The sequence below is a fragment of the Pygocentrus nattereri genome, chromosome 25 (genome assembly GCF_015220715.1).
Source record: "Pygocentrus nattereri isolate fPygNat1 chromosome 25, fPygNat1.pri, whole genome shotgun sequence".
Classification (NCBI taxonomy): Eukaryota; Metazoa; Chordata; class Actinopteri; order Characiformes; family Serrasalmidae; genus Pygocentrus; species Pygocentrus nattereri.
The window spans coordinates 29,826,119-29,847,363 of record NC_051235.1 but is presented as its reverse complement, the minus strand read 5'-3'; the positions used below and the strand labels follow the sequence as shown (position 1 = coordinate 29,847,363).

Below are 21,245 nucleotides of genomic sequence, written 5' to 3'. Positions count from 1 at the left end.
TCGATAGCCTGGGTTGCATACGCTAGCACAATAGATGGGCCCAATCATAATTCCTTTTGTTTTTAAAGAAACTTCTGTGCTTTCGTCTTGATGAAATGGTTATAATAAAGCGCATTCAAAGTGGATGAAATCACATTTTGTGCAAATGTAGATTTACGTTTCCCTGACTGAGTGGGAGTATTTTGACATGTACGTAGAAAAAAGAAAAAAAACAAAGTGGCCCAAATACAGACCCCTGCGGAACACCATAGACAGTAGCTAGGGCTTACTGCATCTCATTAACTCTGTCTTTTGGTAGATATGGTAATTTACATGGCCGCAGCTGCTGTAAATCTCTATAAATATGAGGAAGAGTCGCCAAAGCAAACCTGGAAAACATTAGAGACGATTTTATGAAACCGTACACAAACACCATGCTGTCCCACAAGCTTCCATAAGTGGCCCTTTAGCATCCGTAAACATCTCATCGTCCGCTCTGTGTAGCATTCCATGTTTCAGATGGGTTTCATTGCCTTTTAAGCCTCTGTTGGTCCACGGAGAACGGTTAAAATGTTTTCGCCTTGTCAGGAATAAATACCCACCGTGTGATTTAGCTGAGCTTTTAGGAAATTGAGAAACTTGCTCGTGTTGAAGCTAAGCCAACAGACGACAAACAAAAGGGTCAAACACGTTCAATGTGGCTGAAAGATTTCCCCAAACAGCGCTTTGCTGATGGCCTACGCCGTCTTATCTCTGGATCCATCCACACACCAATGACATCATGCTCATGGAGGATTATGGGCTCCGTCAGCGTGTAAATCATGGTTAGCGGCCACTCTAATCACACTCCGGCTAGGAGCTAGCTGGTGAATAATCGCGCTGTCGGAGGCGTTTGGAGACCATGGCAGGGGAAAGCAAGCCCAAAATGCTGGAGCAGGGTCATCAAGTTTTTATCTTCTTTATTTTCAGTCAGCAAACCCCAGCACCTCATGCAAACCCTACTGGCGAGCACTCAGCACTGGGTCAAAGGGAGCTGCCTTTGAAATGGCCTCACTGTTTGTTCTGTTAGATGAAACACAACCGAGATAAAGCAAGTAGCACTGGCCCAGGGCTAATGATTTACACAGTGCAGGGGTGCAGAGCAGGGGCGCTGTGGGAACAAATCCATCTGCCGAGAGAGAAAACAGTAGCTTCGCTTTGATGAGGGGTCAAGAGGTCAAGGCAAGCAGGACAAAAAACAACAGTTAAGCGCTTAATGTTCTTGAAGTGATTTTGATGATGGAGTTGGTGCAAACATCATGATATATCCTGATAAAACTGTACTGACGGGTAGCTTTACACCAGGCTATATAAATATATACACTCACCTGCCACTTTATTAGGTACAATTGCTTGTTTACACAAATAGCTAATCAGCCAATCACACGGCCGCAACTCCGTCCATTTAGGCATGTAGAGGTGGTCAAGACGACCTGCTGAAGTGCAGACCGAGCATCAGAACGGGGAAGAAAGGGGATTTAAGGGGCTTTGAACGTGGCGTGGTTGTTGGTGCCAGACGGGCTGGTCTGAGTATTTCAGAAACTGCTGATCTGCTGGGATTTTCACGCACAACCATCTCTAGGGTTTACAGAGAACGGTCCAAAAAAGAGGAAACATCCAGTGAGCGGTCAGTTGTGTGGACGAAAACGCCTTGTTGATGTGAGAGGTCAGAGGAGAATGGGCAGAAGGGTATCCAACCTTTTACTAGCAAGGTGTACCTAATAAAGTGGCTGGTGAGTGTATATGGTTGCAGATAACAGCATAAGAGTTGGCTGAAGTGTTGAGTTCCAAAGCAAACAGGTTTATATCAGTGCAGTATATCCACAACCGTGATATTAACCTAATGTACCTCACATATATGAAGTCAACGTTCCCTGAGCATGCCTGACCCACACTTTTGTTACTTCCTTGTGAACATCTAAATTCTCACTGTATCACCACCAAAAGTTTCTTACATTCATCTTAAGGTCATCAAATGTTCCTTAAACTTGCACTATGGTAATCAAAGGAGACTTCATGACCATAAATACTTGTACTAACCATAGTGCCATCAGCGTTCTTTGAACTCACCTTAAGATCATTAGAAGTTCTTTATGCTCACCTTACGGTCATCAGAAGTTTGTTATACTCATCTTATGGTCACTGAAAGTTTTACTCATGTTATGGTAATCGTAAGTTCCTGACACACACTTTATAATTACCAAAATGTCCTTAAACTCCTCTAATGGCCATCAAAGTTTACTCAAAATGTTCACCGTCAGGCCGTCATTAAAGGTTCCTTTCAGTATAAGTAACTTTTGGATGTTCGTAAAGGACATTTTGATGGATAATAATGTAGGTCTTGGGAACCTTTGATGGTCACGTGGTGAGGGAAAGGAAATGTTGATGCTCATGGCCATCAGAAGTTACTTAAACTACTGTATGGTCATCAAAATACTCACCTTCTGGCCATCATCAAAGGCTCCTTATCCTACTTTGTGGACATAAATTGTTATACTCACCTTGTGATTATCAAAAGGTCATAAGAAACTCATTCTATGGTCATCAAATATTAAAACGGCTTATACTCACCTTGTGGTCATCAACATACTTTGAACATAAGTGTTGAGTTCCAACCAGATATATAATCTAGTACGTTGGAAGTGAGTGAAGACGGACACATATTGTATGACATAACCTGAGTAGTGACCTAAACCGACCCCCTCACAAAGGTGAAGTAACTGATCCCTGCGCTTCATATGTCCATCACAAGTCCCTTAGACTCACCTTGTGGTCATCCAAGGTTCCTTGGGCCATCAAATGTTCCTTATACTACTCTGAGGTCATCAGTCATTATATTCACCTTATGGTTATCAAAAGGCCATCAGAAAGTCGTTGTAAAAGCAGATATTCCTTTTGGTCATTAAAGACTCCTTATACTCGCCTTTTGACCACAAAGTTTCTTATGGCCATCAAAATTCCATATATTCCCTTCAGGGCCATTAATAGTTACTTATGCTACCTTGTGGACATCAAAATCCTCACTTGATCATCTTCAAAAGCATCTTACATTCATCTTATGGTCTTCAACTTACATTAGGGTCATCAAAAGATATTTACTCACCTCATGACCGTCGAACATTGCTTATACTTAACATTGTGCCTTCAAAATTCTTCAAACTCTCCTCATGATCATTAGAAGGTACCTATTTTTACCTTATGGAGAACTAAAGTTGGTCATGCTCATCTTATGGTAATCAGAGGTTCCTGATACACACTTCATAATCACCAAAATGTCCTTAAACTCAACTCATGGCCATCAAAAGTTACTTATACTACTTTGTGGCCATCAAAATATTCACCTTATGGTTATCAAATGTTCAATAACTTTGCACCCTTATACTTTGGGGTCTGTAAAAATTCCTCGTACTCACTTTCTTGTCATAGAAAGCTCATCAAACTATCTGCGACCACCAAAAACATTGTTATGCTGACCATATAGGCATCTATGGTTTCTTATGGCCACGGCTGTTTCGTTGTAGACCTTACGGACCTTCTAAGAAGCTTCTAAGCTGGGACACTTTAGAAACCCCTGCTATTTGTTCTCTCTGTTGCCACAACACTTGCATGCTCTGTTAGCAGCGATGCAGCGACGTGCCAAGCACAATAGCATGCCAGGGACTCAAAATGCACTAATTGATAGAAATTAGTCTGTGTTTGCTTTGAGGGTGGGTGGAGGGGTGGGTGGAGGTGGTGGTGGTAGGGGGGGGGGGTGTAATTGTCACATGTACTGTCTCAAAGCTGATGGTAATTTATTCTCTGAGTTTCGACTGTGCTGAATACTTTCACTATTGTATCTGAGATGAAGGCCATTTAAATGGGTTAGTTTAGTCACTTTATGGTTAATGAGAACTTGTTTACTCACCTTGTGATCAGGTTTCTTATTCTGATATTATGGACATCAAGTTTAATCAAGTTTTGATGATCATGAAGTGAGCATAAGGAAACTTTGATGGACATCATGTAGGTTTTAATGAAGTTTTGATGGTCACCCAATGAGAAGGTTTAAGGAAATGTTGATTGGTCAAAGGTGAGCATACGGAAGTGTTGATGGTCCTGATGTAGGTTTAAGGAAATGTTGATGCTCATAGGTTGAGTATAAGTAGCCTTCAAAGACGAGACGAATATTAGGAACACTTGATGCTTATAAGGTGAGCATAAGGAAATTTTGAAGATCATAAGGTACTTTTAATGATCATAATGTGGGTCAAATGAACTTTTGATGGTCTTTGGGTGAGTGTAGGGAAATTTTGATGGTCAGAAGTTGAGTGTAGGGAACATTGACGACCACAAATTGAGTTTGAGGATCTTTTAATGGCTTTGAAATAAGTTTAAGGAGATTTTGATGTTTATACGTGGGTTTAAGTAACGTTTAATGGTTACAAGGTGACCTTAATGGTCATAAGGTGTATTTAGGGAACGTTGGATGATCACAGGGCGAATATAATGAATCGCTTATTTTGTTTAAAAAAGCAAATTGGTTCATTTGCGGTTTTTATTTAAATGGTCATTCCAGCCCACACGATTTACCATTTAAGCACTGAACTGCTATCTCACTACCATACGGTCAGTTCTGTAAACAAGCCTCTTTTCTCCAAAATGGACATTTCAAGGAAGAAACGGCTTAACTTAAAAAAAAAAATGTACATTTGATGTAACAATATGAAGTTACGTAATCAGTGATTCAAATCCGGTTCCTGTAATTGACAATAAAAGGGAATTTCACGGATTCTGTAAGATTGAAGTAATGTAAACAAGTCGTTCAGAGTGACTGTGAAATGCTCCTCTAGAGAAACTTGCAGGCTTAGATTTCTTCACAGTGGTGGTGATGGGAACCAGGGGTCGCCATGGCCACAACGCAAATATAGACGTTTTATTTACCACACAAAGCAATCGGTGAACCTACACGAGTCTCCTGAGTTTGTATGGAATATTGATGATGGTACAATATTGCTCATGCTGCCTCACCTCCATGTATCTCTCTGACCTGAATGGGTTTAATGAAAAATTCATAGGCCCAAAGCTCAGACATCACATTTATGACCATTTTCCGAAATAATTTTACGCAAGGTAGCTTATTATGGCATTATCGCCAATGCTGTGACCAATTTTGAGTTGGGACGTTTCTCTAGAGTGAGCATTTCGTACCAAACCACTCAGAAGGACTTCAGTCGTATCCTTTAATAAGGCAGACCTTCAAATAATCTGAGAAATTCCTCTTTAATGTTTGTTTCATTTTCTTTCTCTTATAAAGTTACCCTCTTTTTTTGGAGAGGTTTTATTACAACAATAATCAGTCGTGGGCTGGAGGTTAGGGATCCAGCCTCGTGACCGGAAGGTCGCCGGTTCGATCCCTAGAGCTGACAGCACATGACTGAGGTGTCCTTGAGCAAGACACCTAACCCCCAACTGCTCCCCGGGCGCTGCGGATTGGGCTGCCCACTGCTCTGGGCAAGTGTGCTCACTGCCCCCTAGTGTGTGTGTGTGCTCACTAGTGTGTATGTGGTGTTTCACTTCATGGATGGGTTAAATGCAGAGGTGAAATTTCTCCAATGTGGGACTAATAAGGGTCTCTTAACCTTAATTAATAACATACAAATGGCTTGTTTCAAGTCCTGAGTTTTCATGGGCCGTTCATCACTTGAGCAAAGCATGAGCAGCAGAAGAAAGTATATCAGCTGTGGCTCAATATCAGCTACAGCAACAGCAGCCTTTATCTCTTCTAGCTACATACACTGACGTATCACACGTCCTCTGTTTTTGAGGGTGTCCCTCTTGCATTCCTGGATAAAGAGAGCATGCAGGGGTCCTATATTCACAGCTCATCTGTCCACAGAATCATAAATTACCCACAAACCCCCAGACCCCCTGAACAGCAGCACTGAGGCCTGTCAGCTCAGGCCAAGTCCAACAGGGGTCAATGCCAGCCCCCAAACGCCGTCACCTCGCAAGATTATCCCACAGAAAAGCGAACTCGGTCTGTCCGAAGCCGAGAAACACGACATCTGTTTATGTTCACTCTCGTTTTTTTATGACTGTTGCGGGCTGGAAGTGTGTGTCAGCTGTGGACTGTGACTAGTTCCATTAAATAAGGAATCTATTAAAGGATCTCATGATATTCCAATATTTCTCCTCATGCTTTTACAACAGACATGACTGCAGTTGTCTTAAGCTTTAAGTTGTCTTGACTGTCAACTGCGAAAAAAGTTCGGATTGTGGGTAAATTAGCAGTGGTGGACAAACCATGTACCTGAGTTAAAGTCGTAGGTAAAGGTAAAATATCGCTCCAGTAAAAGTAGAAGTTCCTCCCTTTAGACCTCCACTTGAGTAAAAGTACTAAAGTATTTCCCTTCAAATGTACTTAAGTAGAAAGTAAAAGTACTAAAAGTGTAATTCTGGCTCTGATGTCCTGTTATCATTTTTATAACCAGACTGGCTTCATGAACTCATTTCAGGTGAAAGTCCTCCAGCGTCTCTCTTGGTAAACCAGTCTTTTAATAGAACGTCATTAATTAGTGACGCTGACGTCTATTAAAATGATCAGAAGCACAAAACACTGAAGGTAAACAGTTTCCATCAGGGAGAACCGAGTGGCTCTGAAATCACTTTTTACACACAAGCAAAGTTTCAGTTTCAGATTTATTTACAACTTAGTTCCAAGTTTAAGTTGAATAAAAACTGGCTTTAAACTCAGGATCACAGATGAGCTCCTTTACTATGTTGATCTGTAGGCGTCTGTTCATAAACATAAACCAGCCCAAACTCATTTACTATAAAATGAAATGGTGTTTGTAGAAATTCAGAAAAAAGCCGCGTCAGTCTCGACTGCATATGTGGACATATTTCTATATTGAGCTCTATTTACACAAAGTTAGGTTAGTTCATCATTTATGTTGAACAGACTCTCCCAAAGTTTTACGCTGCTGCGCTGACGTTGAACCGCGTGCTGCACTGGGTCGGTATGACCAACAGGTCAAAACCAGCTCTAAACAAAGTGACCGCTGGGCCCTGATTGGTGCTCTGGCTTTGCGCTTCTTTCATTTTGACATGTGACGTTTTTATAACCACAGAAACCAAAAGGAACGACAGATTTCTCAAAATGTAGGAGGAAAAAGTCGGATATTAGACGCTGAAATGTGGTGGAGTGAAAGGAAAAAGTCCAGAACGGAGAAACTTCAGTACAGATACACCAAAATACTAAAGTCCAGAAACTAATTACATTTACTCAGTTACTCAGTTACTGTCCACCACTGGAAATTACAAATAAATATAGAATGCAGTGATTTATAAACTGTAAACTTTAACTGCAATTTAACTAATAAGAGCACAAATAAGAGGGATGGAACATTTTACCTTATAAACTTTATTGATTTTTGTTAATATATACCAAAGTTGATGCCTGCAGCACATTCCAAAAAAAACGGGAGAAATGTAAGGTTTGGGAGTTTGTGACGTGATCAAAAGACTTGTGATCTGGAACTTTTCACAGGTAAACAGTTGAATAGGTAACAGCTGAAATCTGTCTGAGTGAACATTCCAACAGTTTAAAAGCAACATTTCCCAATCCTTCAGTCCAAGGAATTTCAGGATTTCACCATCCATAGCATTTCTAAAAGATTCAGAGAATGTGGATAAATCTCTGAGTAAAAAGGGCGAGGCTGAAAACCAAAATTGCCTGCTTGTCACCTTTGATCCCTCATATAGCGCTGCATTAAAAACTATCCTTCTTTAATGAATAAAAGCGTGTGGGTGTGGGAATTCTTTCGGAAACTCTTATCAGTAGACATAGGTCATTGCCACATCTACAAAGCTCCTCTTCGCAAAGCAGAAGCCCTAGATCAACAACCTAAAGAAACGCCGCCAACTTCTCTGGGCTGAAGCTATTCTGAGAAGGACTGACACAAAGTCGAAACGTATCCAACTTTCAAGTTGTTTTTGTAAATAATAAGGACTTTCCAGATTGTTACCAATGTAAGTTCAAAAGCCAGCATCAGTCATGGTATGGGGATGTGTTAGTGGGTAACATACACATCTGTAAAGGATGCATTAATGCTGAGGGGTCCATGCACATTTTTGAGCAGCTTCTGTCTTTTTTTAAGGACTTAAGCTTATTTAAGCAAGACTACAGTGTAGTTTTGTTGGAAGAGAGTGAGACCGGTCTCCCTTTGAAATGTGTGGTGCATTAGGGAGCACAATTCAACAATGGATATCCCAGAATGATGTAACATTTCAGCTTCTCAACAAGAAAAATGGGTAAACTCCACTTCAACAACTGCAGTATTTAGTGTCCTACCCATCACTGAACACTGTCTAAAGGAAAGGTGATGGATCACAGGGTACACATGCTCCTGTCCCCACCTTTTTGGAACATGTTGCAGGCATCACATTTTAGAACAAGCATGTGAATACAAAATGAAATAAATCTGATCTTTGTACTGATTTCAGTTTCATTTGAAACCGGATCAAAAAGCATTTGCAGATCATTGCTGGACTTACTTTTTCCTCCTGTGTCAACATTTTTAAAAATTGGATTTGTTGCGCTTACTCAAAACTTAGGTCTGATGGATTTGTCGAATGATGCTATTCCTTCTATTATAGTGTATAGAAGTAACTTCATTTCTATTTTAGTAATTTACACCTAATTCTCTCTTTTTGGAGTTTAATTTCATTCTGTGTTGGTTCAGCTCCTCAGCACTTTAAACAAAACGGAACCAAAGAGAAAAGTACAGTCCAGCAAAGTTCAGTTCCTATACTAATAGATGCTGAATGGACTGATAGGTTCAGCTGCTGTTCTGTAAATATGGTGTTGTTTTTGCACATTTTTGTGCACAATTTCAATCAACACATTGCAAAAAATACAATGTAAAATGTGTTTTCTGTAGAAGATTTCAGGTGGGACACACAACCTTTTGCTGATTCTGGCTTAGAGAACAAAGAAAAGATATCATCCTCTCATCACATGTGAGTTTGTATTGTGTTTATTGAGAGTCAATGCTGTGTAGTTGACCTTGTACAAAAATGAATGGAACTTCTTTTACAGTGGTGCACTTGCTGCCCTCTAGTGGTGGGTTCCATGCAATGCATGTGTAATGAACTCTCTGTACAAAAGCTACAAATCTATAAAGGGCAGAAAAGTCTAAACACCACAGACTAAAACTAAATAAAGTATGATTTTATTTAATTACACAATGTGCTCTTCTGATGTAAGATTACCACCAAAAATATATGTGCCAGATGCAAAAGCAATACATCAGACTTCAGACCCAGTTATCCAACTATAGTTCATCATTCAAGACATTCGGAGTCTGATTTACTCAGTTTTCCCCAAAGTCAGTTCGGCCCACTAGATCTCCATCTAACAAACCCTGCTACCATTTGGAGGCTGAGGCCTTCGATGTTCATCCTTAAGACCTATTTCTTCAAACTGCTGCTAACATGTCGTCACTGGAGCCCGAAAAGGCTTGGAGGAGAATGCTAACTGCTAGTTCTACTAACAGATTACACTAGCTAACAGAATTATGTGGTTTCGGATTATGTGGTTTGGACATGGACAGAAAACTGAGGCTTCAGTATTTACATTGCAAAAAAAGTAAAATGATCTTAAATCTAGGTAGAAATGTAATTTCTCCTGCTGAGATTGTTGTAAGCTTAATTAACACACATACAATCTAAACCGCTTATCATTCTGGGTCGTGGGGGATGCTGGAGGCTATACCAGCGGTCACTGGGCGAAAGACATGTTGCACCCTGGACAGGTCGCCAGTCCATCACAGGGCAGACAGACACATTCACTCACACATAGGAGCAATTTAGCACGTCCAGTTGGCCTGACTGCATGTCCCTGGACTGTGGGAGGAAACTGGAGAACCAGGAGGAAACCCACGCAGACACGGGGAGAACATGCAAACTCCACACGGAGAGGACCCCGGTTACCCGGCCGGGGAATCGAACCCAGACCTGCTTGCTTTCTTGCACTGCTTTATTTCTAGACAGTTTTTACTTATTTTAAATCATTTTATTAAGTAAAACATTCTCACCATATTGGCAGACAATTTTGATTATTGTAAGAAAGTGCTTGAAACCAGCAAAATTATCTGCCAATATGGTGAGAATTTTAGTTAATTAAATTATGTAAATTTTTTTTTTTATCTATGAATAAGCTGGAAGAACCATCTCAAAATAAGAAATATTTGATCGATTGATTACATAAAAAAAACTGTTGGTGACCATCATGAACATTAAGCAAATATTACAAAATACTTATTTAAAAAACAAAAAATACTGATTTATTTCCATTAGTAACAGCCCAGTTTGGATGAATCCAGAACTGGTTTAACTGAATTGTATAAGACCTTTTAGATTTTTCCACTAAATCTTATTTAGGAGGCCGTGCGCCTGTGCAGTAGTATCAGGAAACGCATCATCAAACAGGAAACTGCTTCAGCTGGCGTGATGGAAATGAAACAAATCCGTTTATTTTTACAATCTGCTGCCATCCTTTGTTATTCAGTGCAACTGCAATGAAACAGTGATGCTCATTAACTTAATCTGTGTTTTTAATGTTTTTGTCCAAATATTAATGGTTTCATTTCGCTTATATTGAGAGAAACTCTAGACAAACACCAGCGAACTAGCCAGCTAGCATCCTTGCTAGGCCTGCTGTCATGGTAACGGGTACAAAAGGTAGATGAAATAAACGATGGCAGGGATTTATCGTGGATCAGAATATAAAGTTGTATCCCATTAATACTCAAATCAGCAGGTCATGGTTTCTGTAACTGTAGGTGACCTCGACATGTTAGCATGGCACGCAGTGACTGACAGCGTTAGCTGCTGACCGGCGTGGTGGTCAGCCTGAGAGCCGCACCGCAATAGGAACGCTGGGCTCATAAACATCTGCTGTAATTAGCAGTTCAGCTGGGAGTGAATAGAAACTCTAAAGCAGGGAATTTGATCACGGCTGAAATCTATAAAGTTCTGTTCATTTCTTTCACATTAGACTTTAAAGTTGACATGTTTCCTGTAATGAGACTCAAATGCTGTCTGATACAGTTTGGACGACAGTGAATGTCTGTGGATTTACTGTTTCATCATTTAATGCCTTTACACAGTCTGAGTGACTGAGCTGTGGACACAGAAGGTGCTGTGAACTGTAGAAATACAGAAATCCTACAAGCTCTTCTAATTTAAACGCTGTTTAATTCATTCAGACCAGCTTTTGCAATGCAAAGTATTTTTGCCTATATTTAAAGACAGTTGTGTATCATTCGGTGTCAGAAACTTCATAAGCATCCAGCCGTTTAGAGTTTAAGGAGTTAAGCCCATGAAGCTCTCTGAGCCCCCCCCCCCCCCCCCCCCCCAAAATTCATACTTTAAATTTTTGAAACTGATAACCACAAACAGGAACGCTGGGTCATTTTTCTCAGCGCTTCCTCTCGAGAGTTTCGCTGCGTTTCAGTGATCATGCAGCTCAGCAACAGCAGCGATTTAAACTCCACTGCTTGGAGCCAGACTAACCTGGTTACCTCAGTGCTGATGGGCTTCTTCTGTGCTGTTGGAGTTCCTGGAAACATCGCCGTGATCGTGATCATAGTTCTGTGGTTCAAGAAGGACAACTTCACCGTCCATCTGATGCTGAACCTGGCCGCCTCGGACATCCTGTGTTTGATGACCCTGCCTGTGTGGATGTACAACCGTCTTTTTGACTGGAGCATCGGGAGATGGCCCTGCAAGTTCTTCATCTCCCTCGTCTACTGCAGCGCATCTGCTAGCTTGATGATAGTAACCATGATCAGCGTTCATCGTTACGTACACGTTTGCTTCCCCGAGAAATGGTCCAAACTTGGTAAAAAGGGAGAGAAATTCCTGCTGTGTACCATCTGGGTCTTTGGATTTGCTTTCTCCATTCCAGCCATCTTCACAAGAGAGGTCGTCTTGAACGGGTCCAGGAGAGAGTGCGGACGAATCACTTCTTCAGACGAACTCAGGCTCGTAGTTGCTGTGTTAGAAACTCTGCTGGCGTTTGTTCTTCCATTATCCATCATGGTCACCTCCTATTACTGCCTGCACAAGAGAGTGACTCAAGGAGCTTTATTTCACAGCCAAAGACTGACCAGAATGGTGACCAGCATAGTGGTGATGACCTTCATCTTCTCATCACCGTGCCACCTGATCAACTTGGTGGAGATCTTTGGGATTGCAATGAAACATTCATACCCAGGTTTGTTGGATGAACTTCTGACGTTTAAAAATTCGGTTGGCGACGTTGCTGTGAGTTTTACTTTCATCAACAGCTGCATGAATCCACTGCTCTACGCTTTCGCTTCACGGAGTCTTCGCCAAAGCTGTGAAACAAGATAGATGAACGTTGCTTGGACGCCTCATGTGTTATGAACAGGGGTGTGTGTGTGTGTGTGTGTACAGAAATTGCAGAGGGAAAGGGGCTCAAGCAGAACATGAATTCAACAGTTTGTTTCTGAGGAAACCAAATAGCCTGAAAAATAGTTGCCACCTTAGTAGGGATTTGAACCCTTCCTGTAGCATTCAAGGCTGTAACGTTACATACAATACCAGGGGACAGCAACATGTGGTGCTGGAGGTCTTTTATCTTTTGCTGCCCTGTTGAGGCTCCACAGCTGAATCAGATCAGTAGGTAATAATAAAATAATCCTCCTCTACAGTAAAATAAAGCTCTGCTGATCCTTCAACACAGTTTAACAGTAAATGGTCTTAAACGCTGGAGTTAATGTAGAACTGCTAATTCAGAATAGAATTTACAACCATGCAGTGAAACAACCACATACATGCACACTAGTGAACATACACTAGGGGGCAGAGAGCAGCCCTATCCACAGCACCCAGGGAGCAGTTGGGGGTTAGGTGTCTTGCTCAAGGACACCTCAGTCACAGACTGTCGGCACTGGGGATCGAACCAGTGACCTTCCAGGTAACAGGGCTGGTTCCCTAACCTCCAGCCCACGACTGACACCCTGAAGATCAGCGCAGACTGCTGGTCACCATAGCAACACAGAAAACAGTCTCGCATAGCTAATAGCTAACGATACAGCAAAGCGAGAGTTTTAGGACGAACATTGATCATTTTCATTGCGTCCTGCTATGATGTACGGTTTGGAGACTGTGGTTTGGAGACTGTGGTTTGGAGACTGTGGTTTGGAGGTGGCGGAGATGAAGATGCTGAGATTTTCGTTGGGAGTGACAAGGATGGACAAGATTAGAAACGAGCAGATCAGAGGGACGGTGAAGGTGGAGCAGTTTGGAGATAAAGCCAGAGAGGCCAGGTTGAGATGGTTTGGACATGTGTTGAGGAGGAATAGTGGGCAAAGAATGTTGGAGATGGAGCTGCCGGGCAGAAGGAGAAGAGGTAGACCTCAGAGAATGTTTATGGATGTAGTGAAGGTGGACATGGAGATGGTTGGTGTGAAAGTAGAGGAGGCAGTGGATAGGGCAAGATGGAGGCAGATGATCCGCTGTGGCGACCCCTAAAGGGAGCAGCCGAAAGAAGAAGAAGAAGAAGATTGATAATTTTGATTGAATGGACTTATTAGTGTTTATAATCACTCCAGCCGGTTTCCTGATATGTTTAATCTGCAACGAGAAACTGACAAACATTAAGGTCACAGGGCACAAAGTCAGCTTCACATTCACCAGCTTCATGTTCGAATGGTCCTATTCCACCTTAAATGGTGCAGCAGTTATGTTCTGGTGGCTCAGGCACTGTTTAAGGTGGAACATAAGAAAAAGTCAAAGAAAAAGCAGAGAAATGAGAAGCAACCTAATAAAAGTCCAACATTGACCGACGTTTTGAGGAAAAGTTTCCTGCCAGAGATGTGAGAAAAGCAGCTATAGCTGAACTAAAAATTAAAGCAGAGCCAACTAAGAAAGCTTTTCATTTATTTTAGATGTTTTGCCTATACTAGGAGGCAGCATGGTGGCATGGTGGGTAGCGCTGTCACCTCACAACAAGGAGGGCCTGGGTTTGATTCCCCGGCCGGGTGACCGGGGTCCTCTCTGTGTGTAGTTTGCATGTTCTCCCCGTGTCTGCGTGGGTTTCCTCCGGGTTCTCCGGTTTCCTCCCACAGTCCAAAGACATGCAGTCAGGCCAATTGGACGTGTTAAATTGCCCCTGGGTGTGAGTGACTGTCTGTGTCTGTCTGCCCTGCGATGGACTGGCAACCTGTCCAGGGTGTATCCTGCCTTCTGCCCAATGACTGCTGGGATAGGCTCCAGCACCCCCCCAGACCCTGAGGGAGAAGCGGCTTAGAAGATGGATAGATGGCCTATACTAGGACATCAGCACATACTGAGACATAGTGGTAAAATGGACATAAAATGTGACTCTGAAGCTGGTTTGATTTTTGTTGAAAGGACAAAATGTCTCTGGTTTGCTGACCCCTGCACTGTGCTATCTAACTTATTGAGCCCCACTCTCAATTCCATGTCTTAGTTAGTAAGGCATGGGATTGAGATAATTAAGTCATAGCTGAGACTAAGTAAAGTGTGAGAACAAGATTCGTATGTCAGCCACAAGTTTGTAAGCCATGTCATCAAGATAGTTAAATCATGGCTTAGTAAGTTAGCCACTGAAGATTGAGTTAATTAAGCCAGGGTCATCACTTATTAAGCCATGGAAATGACATGGATAAGTCTGGGCCACAGCTTAGTAAGGCTTGTCCAAAGATGGCCAGATAAAACAGCTTTTACAGAGGGAAACTTAGAGGGCACTGCTACGATCTGAGGGCAAAGGGGCTCAAGGAGGAGTCTGGTTCCATTGACTTACATTGAAAATAAAGAAGGTTGTAAATCTACTATTTTGGAGATATGAGGTTTTGTTCTGACAACAGCGATATATGTGTATATTCTGCTTACCTCATAAATCTCTTTATAAGACAAGTGAGAACTTTTGTTCTTAAACTTTAAAAAAAGCCTACAGAACTGATCGAGTACTTTACTGTTATTTGTCCCCTGAAAGTTCCATTATTTGGAAATGATGCTTCAGAAAAGTGGCGTAGGATGATTACAGACTGTCTATCACTTCAGTTTAAGAGCCCTCATCAAAGAAGTATCTCCGAAATGGCAACTTTCCAGGAGAAGGTATAAAGAGTCCCAACTTTCAATGTAAGTCAATGTAATTTTGGTCACACTTTATTTGCACAGTACACTTTAAATTCTTTGTAGATAATTACTTTACTTTCAGGTTACATTCAGCTGAACATGTACTAAACTGAACATAACTCTCTAACTCTAAACCTGCGCTAATCTCAACCCAAAACCTAAACCTCACCCTGGTCTTTGTCCTCACCCTGGTCCAAATCTTAACCCCACCCCTGTTTAGAATCAACTGAGTTTCAACAGATAGTTTAAAAATTTGAGTATCTGTAGATCATCTATAGGGGTCGATAGTGGACTATCCAAATAATGTGAGGCTAGAAGTTTTATATCCAAGATTTTGGAGTTTTTTCTATTGGTCATTCATTGTGAAATTTGTTTGGTTTTGTTTTTTTTGGACAACGATGTTTTGTCAGTGCAACATCTTAATTCACAAAATGAGATCACTAGCATAAGCTGTAAATACTCAAACACTTAAGCATAGTTTTTACTAATGTTATTCAATGCTTATGCATGAGTTACAAAGTCTGTGTGTACAGTCTTATGCAAAAGTTTTGGCACCCAGACAAATGACGTATTTGGTTTATTTTCTAAATAAAAATAAGTTGATGCATTTTCTACACGGAACACATTGAAATATGGCATTTTTCTGCAAGAACAAAAAAAAAGAGAATTTTTCCAAAATGCTGACCTCAGTAACAATCAACAACAACATGGAATTTGACCAGGCGTCCACAAACCTTTGGATATGATGATGGATAGCCTTCCAATAAGGTATGAACTAAGACTCTTACTCAGAAACCAGTGAGTGTCTGTACTAGTGACTGGGTCAGTGAAGGTCATCACTGGGGGATTCTTACAGTAACCCTAAAGGGCAGCTGTATACAAAAGGTTAGGCTCCTCTGGCCAGGTGCAGTGTTTTCTTGATTAAAGTGAGATTAACTAATGCAAGGTTACTGTTTATTTACTGAATTAACCCCTTAACAATCCAGGTAAATTTATACAAAGGCTTATTATTCAGTAACTACAGGGACTTTAATGTAAACTAAGGGAGCTATTCTTAGATTATAGACCTAAACTCTGTTAAATTAAGTCCAATGATTTTTTTTTTCTTTTCCCCCTAGATGTGTTGCTAAGGGTATATATATATATATATATATATATATATATATATATATATATATATATATATGGATGCATATCACTGTTGTTGGAACAAAACCTCTTATCTCCAAAATGGTCACTTCACAGGAGAAGGAAAAAACCTACTTTACTTTTAATGTAAGTCAGTGGAACCAGATTTTTTTTCCAAGACATTTTGGGCCGTTTGTCTTGATCCATTCTTCATGAAATTAACACACAATGTAAACAACAACAGGTATGTTCAAATTATGTGAAAAACTGAAAATTGACAAAAGTGTTGATATGAGGTTTTGTCCTGAAAACAGCAATTATACTAAGCTTTCCTCGATTTCTGGTGTTTATCTTTTGTTTCGGTGTTAATTCTGTGTTTTTTTCAGCTGCAGGTGGATGGGTGGGAGGGATGGAGTTCAAGGGGGTGGGGGGGCATTTATTTGTATCTTCATTGTCATCATGCATCTTGTTTTTTTGTATAGAATTAAAAAATTAAGTTGTTCACAAGAAGTGTGTAATGAAACTTTGGGCCTGTTGGCGGGCTTATGGGTTAAACATGTTTTTTCTTTTGTTGATATTTTTTTTTTATGCTTTGTTTATGTTCCAGTCTGTTAACCTCAGCACATAAATAAAATGTGCAGAAAAATAACATGTCTGTGTGTTCTCTGTAGAGGATGTTAGCTTCTCTTTACAAAACTCTGTAATCTGAGTGGGGCATTCAAACTTATGCATACGACTGTAAAGCCTTTCACCTGAAAGGACTGAGAATATTTCTCTGAATAACTGTCGTCACTATAAAGAGCCTGTTGAACGTTTAATAGCTGTGCCAGTCCTTTTCTGTGTGTCCTGCCCACTATTTATACCTCTTCTCTCTGAAGGCCATCATGAAAACAAGATTTATACAAAACCTGAGGCATCTTTTCTTCGCTTCGTGACCAAAAAGCCTCCAGAATCTTTGTGATGTTTCATTTCAACATGGAAAAAGGCCTTTAGAGTCTGTCTGTGGTCCATTCAGACACTGTACAGGTTCTTATCTGAAGTAAAGCTGTGGAAGTGTCTGGATTTGATTCCACTTGGTGGAGACAAAGAGCTACGGATGCTGTTCATGGCCTGCTGTTACGTGAAGGCCTTGGAGAACATCCAGAGGTCAGACTGGAGGGCAAATAAAAGATGTTGCAAGAGTCTAATGTGGGACCGTGAAATATGTGCAGGTGGAACAGTTCAGTTGGGTTCAGTGGGAAATCAGTTGTGTATATGATAGATAATTGAACTGTAAGGGTTCAATTAGAAATGGGATTCTTGCGGAATGGAACAAGCACATGTACGCCACACACACACACACACACACACACACACACACACACACACACAGCCACTTAGTTCAGCCCGAGGTCATCAGCAATATACATACTTCACACATACACTACAAGAATAGAAGGTGTATAAGTTCAACCTGAGGTCAGTAACACCGAATTGTGGGGACGTTTCATAGACTTCCATTCATTTCCTGGAGATTTACCCAACTTTAACCCGAACTACCAACCCTACTGATTTATATTGTGGGTCCCACAAGCTGGAGATGAAAAGGTCCCCACAGTGTAAGTGTATAAACAGGTTTTGGTCCCCACAACGTGGCATTAACTTGGTACATAGACGCACACAGGGACTTTCTGAACATTTGCTTTATACACCGGTCAGGCATAACATTCTGACCACCTCCTCGTTTCTACGCTCACTGTCCACTTTATCAGCTCCACTTACTGTATAGCTGCACTTTGTAGTTCTACAGTTACAGACTGTAGTCCATCTGTTTCTCTGATACTCTGTTACCCTGTTCTTCAGTGGTCAGGACCCCCATGACATGGTGGTGGTGCATTAGTGTGTGTGTTGTGCTGGTACTGGAAGTAGATCAGACACAGCCGTGCTGCTGGAGTGTTTAAACACTGTGTCCACTCACTGTCCACTCTATTCGACACTCCTACCTTGTCGGTCCACCTTGTAGATGTAAAGTCAGAGGCGACAGCTCATCTGCTGCTGCACAGTTTGTGTTGGTCATCCTCTAGTCCTTCATCAGTGGTCACAGGACGCTGCCCACAGGACGCTGTTGGTGGACTATTCTCAGTCCAGCAGTGTCACTGAGGTGTCTGATCCACTCAGTGTTACTGCAGTGCTGAGAATTATCCACCACCCAAATAGTACCTGCTCTGTGAGGGTCCACGGGGGTCCTGCCCACTGAAGAACAGGGTGAACTACAGAGTGCAGCTATACAGTAAGTGGAGCTGATAAAATGGACAGAAACAAGGAGGTGGTCATGCCTGATTAGTGTAGTTAAGTCACCACTTACTAAGTCATGGTCAATAAGTAGTAAGCTGTGTGAACGACGTAGTAAACTAAGGGCCACAACTTAGTAAAGCATGCAGGCATTGCTACAGTCTGAGGGCAGTCTAAGCCCCCCGCCCAGTCGACTGTATGTGCACATGCCTGGTAATAACAGGTGTCCATGACCTGGTTGGACACCACAAATGTGCATAAGTGTAACATTTTGTCTGTGATATATTAAAAACATATTCCTGTATATTCGTCTTATCTCATAAATCTCCTTATAAGACAAATGAGAGCTTTTATCCTTAAACTCAAACATACAGATTTGACATATAGTGTTCTTACCTGTGTTTGTGCCTTTATAAGTTCCACTGTTTGGACATGATGCTTCAGAACAGTGTTGTAGATGGATTACAGAGAGTCTGTCAATTCGGTTTAAAGACCCTCATCAAATACGTATCTCCATAATGGTAACTTTCCAGGAGAAGACAAACAGTGTCTTAACTTTAAATGTAAGTCAGTGTAAAGACAAAGTGGTATAAACTGGGTATAGATACACACACACACACACACACACACACATGTAGTAGCAGGGACTTTCTGAACAACCATCATATATAATCTTTAACAGACATCATTCAAGGTATACAAATCTGTGTCTTAGGCCTTAGACAGCAGTTGTTGGTGAATTGATTGAATGGCTTGCATTGCATTCCCCAGGTACCGTGCTGTTTAAATTAGCCCTTAAATGCTCAGGCCTCACTGGGGGACCCAAAGTTTTACTACACACCTCCATAAGCTAAGAATAACTCAGCCGGTTTGCCCTGACGTCCCTGTAGGCACTGAATAATACGTTTTAGTATGTAGCAAGTCTGGGATTTTAGGGATTAAAGTCTATTTTAAATTTTACTATCATATGATTTTCATGAGGGAATAAGATCCATCTTATTTTAGATTAGAGATCAATTATTAATTTCCTTCCGGAATGAACCATCTTTTTCTTCACAGCTATAAAAAAGAAGGTTCAATTAAGTGCTACTTGCTGATGTGTTGCTGACTTTCTACACAGAAAAAAAAATCAGGCTCCCTCCCTCATTGGACAGAGCGTAGTGTATATAGGCTTTACTATCAGGGGAAGCTCAGTGGTCGTGTATGTGGGAGAGGTTTGGTCTAGCAGACAGGAAAAGGCTGCACTGGCTCAGAGAGAGATAAGGAAATGCATGTTTTCTAAAGACATAAAGACGAAAGAGGGTCTGTTTCTTCTGGTATTTTTATAAATAGCTTTTCTTTAACCTTGTATCTCCATTTTTGTCAATTTTCAGTTTTTTGACATGATTTGAAAAATGCATGTTGCCCTTTATATTGTGTGTAAATATCATGAATAATGGACCAAAAGAAACGTCCCAAAATTACTTGGAGATGTTTCTGGCTCCACTGACTCCCAGTAAAAGTAAAGTATGTTTTTTCCTTCTCCTGTAAAGTTACCAATTTCGAGACACAACAAGGTTTTCTTCTGACAACAGCGATATATATATATATATTTATGTGTGTGTTTTGGGGGGATTTGAAGGCATAGATCTGTCTATATACGCTACTCACAAAAATTAATATTTGGCTTTCGGGTGAAATTTATGGAAAACGTAAAAGGTTCACCCTGCAGTGATGTTATATCATGAGGGCATTTAAGTAGAAGCATGCGGTGGTGATTTCTTCACCTCAGTTTATCGAAACAAAAGCCAACAAAAAATCTCACTGTCTCAATAACTCGTCATGCGCCCTTGAGCATCACTTACAGCTTGACAACGACGTCTCCTGCTGTTCACAAGTCGACTCGTTGTCTGCTGAGCTGAGGTCTTCTTCAAGGGCGGCCCTCAGGTCATTGAGGTTCTGGGGTACAGAGTTACGAGCCTCTACACGGCGACTCAGCTGATCCCGTAGGTCTCCTATGGGATTCAGGTCTGGAGAAAGTGCAGGCCGCTCCATTTGAGGTGCCCTGGTCTCCAGCAGCCGTTCCCTAATGATGCCACCTGCAACACCACCACCACCACCACCTCGCCGTTAAGCTCCTTGTTAGAGAACAGCAAGTTGTGCAGAAAGTACTGAAACACTGAACAGCTGGACATGCGCAGTCAAAAGTTTAGAGAAGGTCACATTAAGTTCACCTGTAAAAGTTGGAGTGCCTTTTAGGTTCATCCTGAAATTTCACCCCGAAAGCCAAACACCCCCGACTTTTTGAGTGTAGTGTATATATTTATATATGGATGTATGTCCTAAGTTATGGGTGGCACGGTGGCGTGGTGGGTAGCGCTGTTGCCTCACAACAAGGAGGCCCTGGGTTCGATTCCCCGGCCGGGTGACCGGGGTCCTCTCTGTGTGGAGTTTGCATGTTCTACCCGTGTCTGCGTGGGGTTCCTCCGGGTTCTCCGGTTTCCTCCCACAGTCCAAAGACATGCAGTCAGGCCAATTGGACATGCTAAATTGCCCCTGGGTGTGAGTGTCTGTCTGTCTGCCCTGTGATGGACTGGTGACCTGTCCAGGGTGTATCCTGCCTTCTGCCCAAAGACCGCTGGGATAGGCTCCAGCGACCCTGATGGAGAAGCGGCTTA

The 21,245-nt window shown here is 41.6% G+C and overlaps 1 protein-coding gene across 1 annotated transcript; it reads left to right on the top strand.

Moving 5' to 3' along the window:
- Positions 1–11,520: 11,520 nt before the first annotated feature.
- LOC108439464 (C3a anaphylatoxin chemotactic receptor-like) lies at positions 11,521–12,417 on the top strand. The gene has a single exon (XM_017717901.2). The coding sequence runs from the start codon at positions 11,521–11,523 to the stop codon at positions 12,415–12,417; it is 897 nt and encodes a 298-aa protein (XP_017573390.2).
- Positions 12,418–21,245: the final 8,828 nt, after the last annotated feature.